Source organism: Lethenteron reissneri, chromosome 69 (genome assembly GCF_015708825.2).
Source record: "Lethenteron reissneri isolate LAM-NWPU_2019-01 chromosome 69, ASM1570882v1, whole genome shotgun sequence".
Lineage (NCBI taxonomy): Eukaryota > Metazoa > Chordata > Hyperoartia > Petromyzontiformes > Petromyzontidae > Lethenteron > Lethenteron reissneri.
Genome location: NC_083847.1, coordinates 3,837,285 through 3,852,985, shown reverse-complemented (window position 1 = coordinate 3,852,985; position 15,701 = coordinate 3,837,285). Strand labels below are relative to the sequence as shown.

The 15,701-nt window shown below is 49.6% G+C and overlaps 1 protein-coding gene across 1 annotated transcript in view; it reads right to left on the bottom strand.

Moving 5' to 3' along the window:
• LOC133360772 (uncharacterized) overlaps positions 1 to 15,098 on the bottom strand; it is a 38,023-nt gene extending 22,925 nt beyond the window's left edge. The window contains exon 1 of the mRNA XM_061579636.1: positions 14,984 to 15,098. Coding sequence (XP_061435620.1) covers positions 14,984 to 15,017 — 34 coding nt within the window. The 5' untranslated portion in view covers positions 15,018 to 15,098. The remainder of the gene's footprint in view (positions 1 to 14,983) is intronic.
• Between the last annotated feature and the right edge of the window lie 603 nt (positions 15,099 to 15,701).

The following is a 15,701-nucleotide window of genomic DNA, read 5'->3' as shown; positions in this document are numbered from 1 at the left end:
CTCACACAGACAGACCCACAGACTCACACAGACAGACCCACAGACTCACACAGACAGACCCACAAACTCACAGACAGACCCACAGACTCACACAGACAGACCCACAGACTCACACAGACAGACCCACAGACTCACACAAACAGACCCACAAACTCACAGAAAGATCCACAGACTCACACAGACAGACCCACAGACTCACACAGACAGACCCACAGACTCACACAAACAGACCCACAAACTCACAGAAAGATCCACAGACTCACACAGACAGACCCACAGACTCACACAGAGACCCACAGACTCACACAAACAAACCCACAAACTCACAGAAAGATCCACAGACTCACACAGAGACCCATAGACTCACACAGAGACCCATAGACTCACACAGAGACCCACAGACTTACACAAACAGACCCACAAACTCACAGAAAGATCCACAGACTCACACAGACAGACCCACAGACTCACACAGAGACCCATAGACTCACACAGAGATCCACAGACTCACACAGAGACCCACAGACTCACACAGAGACCCATAGACTCACACAGATCCACAGACTCACACAGAGACCCATAGACACAGACAGAGATCAACAGACTCACACAGAGACCCATAGCCTCACACAGAGCCCCATAGACTCACACAGAGACCCATAGACACACACAGAGACCCATAGCCTCACACAGAGACCCATAGACTCACACAGAGACCCACAGACTCACACAGAGACCCATAGACTCACACAGAGATCCACAGACTCACACAGAGACCCACAGACTCACAGAGAGACCCATAGACTCACACAGATCCACAGACTCACACAGAGACCCATAGACACAGACAGAGATCCACAGACTCACACAGAGACCCATAGACTCACACAGATCCACAGACTCACACAGAGACCCATAGACACAGACAGAGATCCACAGACTCACACAGAGACCCATAGACTCACACAGAGCCCCATAGACTCACACAGAGACCCATAGACACACACAGAGACCCTTAGCCTCACACAGAGACCCATAGACTCACACAGAGACCCACAGACTCACACAGAGACCCATAGACTCACACAGAGATCCACAGACTCACACAGAGACCCACAGACTCACACAGAGACCCATAGACTCACACAGATCCACAGACTCACACAGAGACCCATAGACACAGACAGAGATCCACAGACTCACACAGAGACCCATAGACTCACACAGATCCACAGACTCACACAGAGACCCATAGACACAGACAGAGATCCACAGACTAACACAGAGACCCATAGACTCACACAGAGCCCCATAGACTCACACAGAGACCCATAGACACACACAGAGACCCATAGCCTCACACAGAGACCCATAGACTCACACAGAGACCCACAGACTCACACAGAGACCCATAGACTCACACAGAGATCCACAGACTCACACAGAGACCCACAGACTCACACAGAGACCCATAGACTCACACAGATCCACAGACTCACACAGAGACCCATAGACACAGACAGAGATCCACAGACTCACACAGAGACCCATAGACTCACACAGAGCTCCATAGACTCACACAGAAACCCATAGACACACACAGAGACCCATAGACTCACATAGACCCATAGACTCACACAGAGACCCACAGACTCACACAGAGCCCCATAGACTCACACAGAGACCCATAGACACACACAGAGACCCATAGCCTCACACAGAGACCCATAGACTCACACAGAGACCCATAGACTCACATAGAGACCCATAGACTCACACAGAGACCCATAGACTCACACAGAGACCCACAGACTTACACAAACAGACCCACAAACTCACAGAAAGATCCACAGACTCACACAGACAGACCCACAGACTCACACAGAGACCCATAGACTCACACAGAGATCCACAGACTCACACAGAGACCCACAGACTCACACAGAGACCCATAGACTCACACAGATCCACAGACTCACACAGACAGACCCAGAGACTCAGACAGAGACCCACAGACTCACACAAACAGACCCAGAAACTCACAGAAAGATCCACAGACTCACACAGACAGACCCACAGACTCACACAAACAGACCCACAAACTCACAGAAAGATCCACAGACTCACACAGACAGACCCACAGACTCACACAGAGACCCATAGACTCACACAGAGATCCACAGACTCACACAGAGACCCACAGACTCACACAGAGACCCATAGACTCACACAGATCCACAGACTCACACAGAGACCCATAGACACAGACAGAGATCCACAGACTCACACAGAGACCCATAGACTCACACAGAGCCCCATAGACTCACACAGAGACCCATAGACACACACAGAGACCCATAGACTCACATAGACCCATAGACTCACACAGAGACCCACAGACTCACACAGAGCCCCATAGACTCACACAGAGACCCATAGACACACACAGAGACCCATAGACTCACACAGAGACCCATAGACACAGACAGAGATCCACAGACTCACACAGAGACCCATAGACTCACACAGAGCCCCACAGACTCACACAGAGACCCACAGACTCACACAAACAGACCCACAAACTCACAGAAAGATCCACAGACTCACACATACAGACCCACAGACTCAGACAGAGACCCACAGACTCACACAAACAGACCCACAAACTCACAGAAAGATCCACAGACTCACACAGACAGACCCGCAGACTCACACAGACAGACCCACAGACTCACACAAACAGACCCACAAACTCACAGAAAGATCCACAGACTCACACAGACAGACCCACAGACTCACACAGACAGACCCACAGACTCACACAGACAGACCCACAGACTCACACAGACAGACCCACAAACTCACAGACAGACCCACAGACTCACACAGACAGACCCACAGACTCAGACAGAGACCCACAGACTCACACAAACAGACCCAAAAACTCACAGAAAGATCCACAGACTCACACAGACAGACCCACAGACTCACACAAACAGACCCACAAACTCACAGAAAGATCCACAGACTCACACAGACAGACCCACAGACTCACACAGACAGACCCACAGACTCACACAAACAGACCCACAAACTCACAGAAAGATCCACAGACTCACACAGACAGACCCACAGACTCACACAGAGACCCATAGACTCACACAGAGACCCACAGACTCACACAGAGACCCACAGACTCACACAGAGACCCATAGTCTCACACAGAGACCCACAGACTCACACAGAGAGTACCCATAGACTCACTCACACAGAGACCCACAGACTCACACAGAGACCCATAGCCTCACACAGAGACCCACAGACTCACACAGAGACCCACAGACTCACACAGAGCCCCATAGACTCACACAGAGACCCATAGACACACACAGAGACCCATAGACTCACACAGAGACCCATAGACACAGACAGAGATCCACAGACTCACACAGAGACCCATAGACTCACACAGAGCCCCACAGACTCACACAGAGACCCATAGACTCACACAGAGATCCACAGACTCACACAGAGACCCACAGACTCACACAGAGACCCATAGACTCACACAGATCCACAGACTCACACAGAGACCCATAGACACAGACAGAGATCCACAGACTCACACAGAGACCCATAGACTCACACAGATCCACAGACTCACACAGAGACCCATAGACACAGACAGAGATCCACAGACTAACACAGAGACCCATAGACTCACACAGAGCCCCATAGACTCACACAGAGACCCATAGACACACACAGAGACCCATAGCCTCACACAGAGACCCATAGACTCACACAGAGACCCACAGACTCACACAGAGACCCATAGACTCACACAGAGATCCACAGACTCACACAGAGACCCACAGACTCACACAGAGACCCATAGACTCACACAGATCCACAGACTCACACAGAGACCCATAGACACAGACAGAGATCCACAGACTCACACAGAGACCCATAGACTCACACAGAGCTCCATAGACTCACACAGAAACCCATAGACACACACAGAGACCCATAGACTCACATAGACCCATAGACTCACACAGAGACCCACAGACTCACACAGAGCCCCATAGACTCACACAGAGACCCATAGACACACACAGAGACCCATAGCCTCACACAGAGACCCATAGACTCACACAGAGACCCATAGACTCACATAGAGACCCATAGACTCACACAGAGACCCATAGACTCACACAGAGACCCACAGACTTACACAAACAGACCCACAAACTCACAGAAAGATCCACAGACTCACACAGACAGACCCACAGACTCACACAGAGACCCATAGACTCACACAGAGATCCACAGACTCACACAGAGACCCACAGACTCACACAGAGACCCATAGACTCACACAGATCCACAGACTCACACAGACAGACCCAGAGACTCAGACAGAGACCCACAGACTCACACAAACAGACCCAGAAACTCACAGAAAGATCCACAGACTCACACAGACAGACCCACAGACTCACACAAACAGACCCACAAACTCACAGAAAGATCCACAGACTCACACAGACAGACCCACAGACTCACACAGAGACCCATAGACTCACACAGAGATCCACAGACTCACACAGAGACCCACAGACTCACACAGAGACCCATAGACTCACACAGATCCACAGACTCACACAGAGACCCATAGACACAGACAGAGATCAACAGACTCACACAGAGACCCATAGACTCACACAGAGCCCCATAGACTCACACAGAGACCCATAGACACACACAGAGACCCATAGACTCACATAGACCCATAGACTCACACAGAGACCCACAGACTCACACAGAGCCCCATAGACTCACACAGAGACCCATAGACACACACAGAGACCCATAGACTCACACAGAGACCCATAGACACAGACAGAGATCCACAGACTCACACAGAGACCCATATACTCACACAGAGCCCCACAGACTCACACAGAGACCCACAGACTCACACAAACAGACCCACAAACTCACAGAAAGATCCACAGACTCACACATACAGACCCACAGACTCAGACAGAGACCCACAGACTCACACAAACAGACCCACAAACTCACAGAAAGATCCACAGACTCACACAGACAGACCCGCAGACTCACACAGACAGACCCACAGACTCACACAAACAGACCCACAAACTCACAGAAAGATCCACAGACTCACACAGACAGACCCACAGACTCACACAGACAGACCCACAGACTCACACAGACAGACCCACAGACTCACACAGACAGACCCACAAACTCACAGACAGACCCACAGACTCACACAGACAGACCCACAGACTCAGACAGAGACCCACAGACTCACACAAACAGACCCAAAAACTCACAGAAAGATCCACAGACTCACACAGACAGACCCACAGACTCACACAAACAGACCCACAAACTCACAGAAAGATCCACAGACTCACACAGACAGACCCACAGACTCACACAGACAGACCCACAGACTCACACAAACAGACCCACAAACTCACAGAAAGATCCACAGACTCACACAGACAGACCCACAGACTCACACAGAGACCCATAGACTCACACAGAGACCCACAGACTCACACAGAGACCCACAGACTCACACAGAGACCCATAGTCTCACACAGAGACCCACAGACTCACACAGAGAGTACCCATAGACTCACTCACACAGAGACCCACAGACTCACACAGAGACCCATAGCCTCACACAGAGACCCACAGACTCACACAGAGACCCACAGACTCACACAGAGCCCCATAGACTCACACAGAGACCCATAGACACACACAGAGACCCATAGACTCACACAGAGACCCATACACAGACAGAGATCCACAGACTCACACAGAGACCCATAGACTCACACAGAGCCCCACAGACTCACACAGAGACCCACAGACTTACACAAACAGACCCACAAACTCACAGAAAGATCCACAGACTCACACAGACAGACCCACAGACTCAGACAGAGACCCACAGACTCACACAAACAGACCCACAAACTCACAGAAAGATCCACAGACTCACACAGACAGACCCACAGACTCACACAGACAGACCCACAGACTCACACAAACAGACCCACAAACTCACAGAAAGATCCACAGACTCACACAGACAGACCCACAGACTCAGACAGAGACCCACAGACTCACACAAACAGACCCAAAAACTCACAGAAAGATCCACAGACTCACACAGACAGACCCACAGACTCACACAAACAGACCCACAAACTCACAGAAAGATCCACAGACTCACACAGACAGACCCACAGACTCACACAGACAGACCCACAGACTCACACAAACAGACCCACAAACTCACAGAAAGATCCACAGACTCACACAGACAGACCCACAGACTCACACAGAGACCCATAGACTCACACAGAGACCCACAGACTCACACAGAGACCCACAGACTCACACAGAGACCCATAGTCTCACACAGAGACCCACAGACTCACACAGAGAGTACCCATAGACTCACTCACACAGAGACCCACAGACTCACACAGAGACCCATAGCCTCACACAGAGACCCACAGACTCACACAGAGACCCACAGACTCACACAGAGCCCCATAGACTCACACAGAGACCCATAGACACACACAGAGACCCATAGACTCACACAGAGACCCATAGACACAGACAGAGATCCACAGACTCACACAGAGACCCATAGACTCACACAGAGCCCCACAGACTCACACAGAGACCCACAGACTTACACAAACAGACCCACAAACTCACAGAAAGATCCACAGACTCACACAGACAGACCCACAGACTCAGACAGAGACCCACAGACTCACACAAACAGACCCACAAACTCACAGAAAGATCCACAGACTCACACAGACAGACCCGCAGACTCACACAGACAGACCCACAGACTCACACAAACAGACCCACAAACTCACAGAAAGATCCACAGACTCACACAGACAGACCCACAGACTCACACAGACAGACCCACAGACTCACACAGACAGACCCACAGACTCACACAGACAGACCCACAAACTCACAGACAGACCCACAGACTCACACAGACAGACCCACAGACTCAGACAGAGACCCACAGACTCACACAAACAGACCCAAAAACTCACAGAAAGATCCACAGACTCACACAGACAGACCCACAGACTCACACAAACAGACCCACAAACTCACAGAAAGATCCACAGACTCACACAGACAGACCCACAGACTCACACAGACAGACCCACAGACTCACACAAACAGACCCACAAACTCACAGAAAGATCCACAGACTCACACAGACAGACCCACAGACTCACACAGAGACCCATAGACTCACACAGAGACCCACAGACTCACACAGAGACCCACAGACTCACACAGAGACCCATAGTCTCACACAGAGACCCACAGACTCACACAGAGAGTACCCATAGACTCACTCACACAGAGACCCACAGACTCACACAGAGACCCATAGACTCACACAGAGACCCACAGACTCACACAGAGACCCACAGACTCACACAGAGACCCATAGACTCACACAGAGACCCACAGACTCACACAGAGACCCATAGCCTCACACAGAGACCCACAGACTCACACAGAGACCCACAGACTCACACAGAGACCCATAGACTCACACAGAGACCCACAGACTCACACAGAGACCCATAGACTCACACAGACAGACCCACAGACTCAGACAGAGACCCATAGTCTCACACAGAGACCCACAGACTCACACAGAGAGTACCCATAGACTCACTCACACAGAGACCCACAGACTCACACAGAGACCCATAGACTCACACAGAGACCCACAGACTCACACAGAGACCCACAGACTCACACCGAGACCCATAGTCTCACACAGAGACCCACAGACTCACACAGAGAGTACCCATAGACTCACTCACACAGAGACCCACAGACTCACAGAGAGACCCATAGACTCACACAGAGACCCATAGACTCACACAGAGACCCACAGACTCACACAGAGACCCATAGACTCACACAGACAGACCCACAGACTCAGACAGAGACCCATAGTCTCACACAGAGACCCACAGACTCACACAGAGAGTACCCATAGACTCACTCACACAGAGACCCACAGACTCACACAGAGACCCATAGACTCACACAGAGACCCACAGACTCACACAGAGACCCACAGACTCACACCGAGACCCATAGTCTCACACAGAGACCCACAGACTCACACAGAGAGTACCCATAGACTCACTCACACAGAGACCCACAGACTCACAGAGAGACCCATAGACTCACACAGAGACCCATAGACTCACACAGAGACCCACAGACTCACACAGAGACCCATAGACTCACACAGACAGACCCACAGACTCAGACAGAGAGTACCCATAGACTCACTCACACAGAGACCCACAGACTCACAGAGAGACCCATAGACTCACACAGAGACCCATAGACTCACACAGAGACCCACAGACTCACACAGAGACCCATAGACTCACACAGACAGATCCACAGACTCACACAGAGACCCATAGACTCACACAGAGCCCCACAGACTCACACAGAGACCCACAGACTTACACAAACAGACCCACAAACTCACAGAAAGATCCACAGACTCACACAGACAGACCCACAGACTCAGACAGAGACCCACAGACTCACACAAACAGACCCACAAACTCACAGAAAGATCCACAGACTCACACAGACAGACCCGCAGACTCACACAGACAGACCCACAGACTCACACAAACAGACCCACAAACTCACAGAAAGATCCACAGACTCACACAGACAGACCCACAGACTCACACAGACAGACCCACAGACTCACACAGGCAGACCCACAGACTCACACAGACAGACCCACAAACTCACAGACAGACCCACAGACTCACACAGACAGACCCACAGACTCACACAGACAGACCCACAGACTCACACAAACAGACCCACAAACTCACAAAAAGATCCACAGACTCACACAGACAGACCCACAGACTCACACAGACAGACCCACAGACTCACACAAACAGACCCACAAACTCACAGAAAGATCCACAGACTCACACAGACAGACCCACAGACTAACACAGAGACCCACAGACTCACACAAACAGACCCACAAACTCACAGAAAGATCCACAGACTCACACAGAGACCCATAGACTCACACAGAGACCCATAGACTCACACAGAGACCCACAGACTTACACAAACAGACCCACAAACTCACAGAAAGATCCACAGACTCACACAGACAGACCCACAGACTCACACAGAGACCCATAGACTCACACAGAGATCCACAGACTCACACAGAGACCCACAGACTCACACAGAGACCCATAGACTCACACAGATCCACAGACTCACACAGAGACCCATAGACACAGACAGAGATCAACAGACTCACACAGAGACCCATAGCCTCACACAGAGCCCCATAGACTCACACAGAGACCCATAGACACACACAGAGACCCATAGCCTCACACAGAGACCCATAGACTCACACAGAGACCCACAGACTCACACAGAGACCCATAGACTCACACAGAGATCCACAGACTCACACAGAGACCCACAGACTCACAGAGAGACCCATAGACTCACACAGATCCACAGACTCACACAGAGACCCATAGACACAGACAGAGATCCACAGACTCACACAGAGACCCATAGACTCACACAGATCCACAGACTCACACAGAGACCCATAGACACAGACAGAGATCCACAGACTCACACAGAGACCCATAGACTCACACAGAGCCCCATAGACTCACACAGAGACCCATAGACACACACAGAGACCCTTAGCCTCACACAGAGACCCATAGACTCACACAGAGACCCACAGACTCACACAGAGACCCATAGACTCACACAGAGATCCACAGACTCACACAGAGACCCACAGACTCACACAGAGACCCATAGACTCACACAGATCCACAGACTCACACAGAGACCCATAGACACAGACAGAGATCCACAGACTCACACAGAGACCCATAGACTCACACAGATCCACAGACTCACACAGAGACCCATAGACACAGACAGAGATCCACAGACTAACACAGAGACCCATAGACTCACACAGAGCCCCATAGACTCACACAGAGACCCATAGACACACACAGAGACCCATAGCCTCACACAGAGACCCATAGACTCACACAGAGACCCACAGACTCACACAGAGACCCATAGACTCACACAGAGATCCACAGACTCACACAGAGACCCACAGACTCACACAGAGACCCATAGACTCACACAGATCCACAGACTCACACAGAGACCCATAGACACAGACAGAGATCCACAGACTCACACAGAGACCCATAGACTCACACAGAGCTCCATAGACTCACACAGAAACCCATAGACACACACAGAGACCCATAGACTCACATAGACCCATAGACTCACACAGAGACCCACAGACTCACACAGAGCCCCATAGACTCACACAGAGACCCATAGACACACACAGAGACCCATAGCCTCACACAGAGACCCATAGACTCACACAGAGACCCATAGACTCACATAGAGACCCATAGACTCACACAGAGACCCATAGACTCACACAGAGACCCACAGACTTACACAAACAGACCCACAAACTCACAGAAAGATCCACAGACTCACACAGACAGACCCACAGACTCACACAGAGACCCATAGACTCACACAGAGATCCACAGACTCACACAGAGACCCACAGACTCACACAGAGACCCATAGACTCACACAGATCCACAGACTCACACAGACAGACCCAGAGACTCAGACAGAGACCCACAGACTCACACAAACAGACCCAGAAACTCACAGAAAGATCCACAGACTCACACAGACAGACCCACAGACTCACACAAACAGACCCACAAACTCACAGAAAGATCCACAGACTCACACAGACAGACCCACAGACTCACACAGAGACCCATAGACTCACACAGAGATCCACAGACTCACACAGAGACCCACAGACTCACACAGAGACCCATAGACTCACACAGATCCACAGACTCACACAGAGACCCATAGACACAGACAGAGATCCACAGACTCACACAGAGACCCATAGACTCACACAGAGCCCCATAGACTCACACAGAGACCCATAGACACACACAGAGACCCATAGACTCACATAGACCCATAGACTCACACAGAGACCCACAGACTCACACAGAGCCCCATAGACTCACACAGAGACCCATAGACACACACAGAGACCCATAGACTCACACAGAGACCCATAGACACAGACAGAGATCCACAGACTCACACAGAGACCCATAGACTCACACAGAGCCCCACAGACTCACACAGAGACCCACAGACTCACACAAACAGACCCACAAACTCACAGAAAGATCCACAGACTCACACATACAGACCCACAGACTCAGACAGAGACCCACAGACTCACACAAACAGACCCACAAACTCACAGAAAGATCCACAGACTCACACAGACAGACCCGCAGACTCACACAGACAGACCCACAGACTCACACAAACAGACCCACAAACTCACAGAAAGATCCACAGACTCACACAGACAGACCCACAGACTCACACAGACAGACCCACAGACTCACACAGACAGACCCACAGACTCACACAGACAGACCCACAAACTCACAGACAGACCCACAGACTCACACAGACAGACCCACAGACTCAGACAGAGACCCACAGACTCACACAAACAGACCCAAAAACTCACAGAAAGATCCACAGACTCACACAGACAGACCCACAGACTCACACAAACAGACCCACAAACTCACAGAAAGATCCACAGACTCACACAGACAGACCCACAGACTCACACAGACAGACCCACAGACTCACACAAACAGACCCACAAACTCACAGAAAGATCCACAGACTCACACAGACAGACCCACAGACTCACACAGAGACCCATAGACTCACACAGAGACCCACAGACTCACACAGAGACCCACAGACTCACACAGAGACCCATAGTCTCACACAGAGACCCACAGACTCACACAGAGAGTACCCATAGACTCACTCACACAGAGACCCACAGACTCACACAGAGACCCATAGCCTCACACAGAGACCCACAGACTCACACAGAGACCCACAGACTCACACAGAGCCCCATAGACTCACACAGAGACCCATAGACACACACAGAGACCCATAGACTCACACAGAGACCCATAGACACAGACAGAGATCCACAGACTCACACAGAGACCCATAGACTCACACAGAGCCCCACAGACTCACACAGAGACCCACAGACTTACACAAACAGACCCACAAACTCACAGAAAGATCCACAGACTCACACAGACAGACCCACAGACTCAGACAGAGACCCACAGACTCACACAAACAGACCCACAAACTCACAGAAAGATCCACAGACTCACACAGACAGACCCACAGACTCACACAGACAGACCCACAGACTCACACAAACAGACCCACAAACTCACAGAAAGATCCACAGACTCACACAGACAGACCCACAGACTCAGACAGAGACCCACAGACTCACACAAACAGACCCAAAAACTCACAGAAAGATCCACAGACTCACACAGACAGACCCACAGACTCACACAAACAGACCCACAAACTCACAGAAAGATCCACAGACTCACACAGACAGACCCACAGACTCACACAGACAGACCCACAGACTCACACAAACAGACCCACAAACTCACAGAAAGATCCACAGACTCACACAGACAGACCCACAGACTCACACAGAGACCCATAGACTCACACAGAGACCCACAGACTCACACAGAGACCCACAGACTCACACAGAGACCCATAGTCTCACACAGAGACCCACAGACTCACACAGAGAGTACCCATAGACTCACTCGCACAGAGACCCACAGACTCACACAGAGACCCATAGCCTCACACAGAGACCCACAGACTCACACAGAGACCCACAGACTCACACAGAGCCCCATAGACTCACACAGAGACCCATAGACACACACAGAGACCCATAGACTCACACAGAGACCCATAGACACAGACAGAGATCCACAGACTCACACAGAGACCCATAGACTCACACAGAGCCCCACAGACTCACACAGAGACCCACAGACTTACACAAACAGACCCACAAACTCACAGAAAGATCCACAGACTCACACAGACAGACCCACAGACTCAGACAGAGACCCACAGACTCACACAAACAGACCCACAAACTCACAGAAAGATCCACAGACTCACACAGACAGACCCGCAGACTCACACAGACAGACCCACAGACTCACACAAACAGACCCACAAACTCACAGAAAGATCCACAGACTCACACAGACAGACCCACAGACTCACACAGACAGACCCACAGACTCACACAGACAGACCCACAGACTCACACAGACAGACCCACAAACTCACAGACAGACCCACAGACTCACACAGACAGACCCACAGACTCAGACAGAGACCCACAGACTCACACAAACAGACCCAAAAACTCACAGAAAGATCCACAGAATCACACAGACAGACCCACAGACTCACACAAACAGACCCACAAACTCACAGAAAGATCCACAGACTCACACAGACAGACCCACAGACTCACACAGACAGACCCACAGACTCACACAAACAGACCCACAAACTCACAGAAAGATCCACAGACTCACACAGACAGACCCACAGACTCACACAGAGACCCATAGACTCACACAGAGACCCACAGACTCACACAGAGACCCACAGACTCACACAGAGACCCATAGTCTCACACAGAGACCCACAGACTCACACAGAGAGTACCCATAGACTCACTCACACAGAGACCCACAGACTCACACAGAGACCCATAGACTCACACAGAGACCCACAGACTCACACAGAGACCCACAGACTCACACAGAGACCCATAGACTCACACAGAGACCCACAGACTCACACAGAGACCCATAGCCTCACACAGAGACCCACAGACTCACACAGAGACCCACAGACTCACACAGAGACCCATAGACTCACACAGAGACCCACAGACTCACACAGAGACCCATAGACTCACACAGACAGACCCACAGACTCAGACAGAGACCCATAGTCTCACACAGAGACCCACAGACTCACACAGAGAGTACCCATAGACTCACTCACACAGAGACCCACAGACTCACACAGAGACCCATAGACTCACACAGAGACCCACAGACTCACACAGAGACCCACAGACTCACACCGAGACCCATAGTCTCACACAGAGACCCACAGACTCACACAGAGAGTACCCATAGACTCACTCACACAGAGACCCACAGACTCACAGAGAGACCCATAGACTCACACAGAGACCCATAGACTCACACAGAGACCCACAGACTCACACAGAGACCCATAGACTCACACAGACAGACCCACAGACTCAGACAGAGACCCATAGTCTCACACAGAGACCCACAGACTCACACAGAGAGTACCCATAGACTCACTCACACAGAGACCCACAGACTCACACAGAGACCCATAGACTCACACAGAGACCCACAGACTCACACAGAGACCCACAGACTCACACCGAGACCCATAGTCTCACACAGAGACCCACAGACTCACACAGAGAGTACCCATAGACTCACTCACACAGAGACCCACAGACTCACAGAGAGACCCATAGACTCACACAGAGACCCATAGACTCACACAGAGACCCACAGACTCACACAGAGACCCATAGACTCACACAGACAGACCCACAGACTCAGACAGAGAGTACCCATAGACTCACTCACACAGAGACCCACAGACTCACAGAGAGACCCATAGACTCACACAGAGACCCATAGACTCACACAGACAGACCCACAGACTCACACAGAGACCCATAGACTCACACAGACAGACCCACAGACTCAGACAGGGGGTTCACCCTCCAGACGGCTGCAGAACTCCTTCTTCGCCATTTTGGACCCGGCACCTCCGCTCTGACGCCAATGCAAAATGGCGCCTCGATCGATGCGGATGTATATTTACTTATTATTATCAATATTTACTTATTATTATTGTCAATATTTACTTATCATTGTCAATATTTACTTATTATTGTTAATATTTACTTATTATTGTCAATATTTACTTATTATTATTGTCAATATTTACTTATCATTGTCAATATTTACTTATCATTGTTAATATTTACTTATTATTATTGTCAATATTTACTTATCATTGTCAATATTTACTTATTATTGTTAATATTTACTTATTATTGTCAATATTTACTTATTATTATTGTCAATATTTACTTATTATTATCAATATTTACTTATTATTATTGTCAATATTTACTTATCATTGTCAATATTTACTTATTATTGTTAATATTTACTTATTATTGTCAATATTTACTTATTATTATTGTCAATATTTACTTATCATTGTCAATATTTACTTATTATTGTCAATATTTACTTATTATTATTGTCAATATTTACTTATTATTGTCAATATTTACTTATTATTATTGTCAATATTTACTTATCATTGTCAATATTTACTTATTATTGTTAATATTTACTTATTATTGTCAATATTTACTTATTATTATTGTCAATATTTACTTATCATTGTCAATATTTACTTATTAT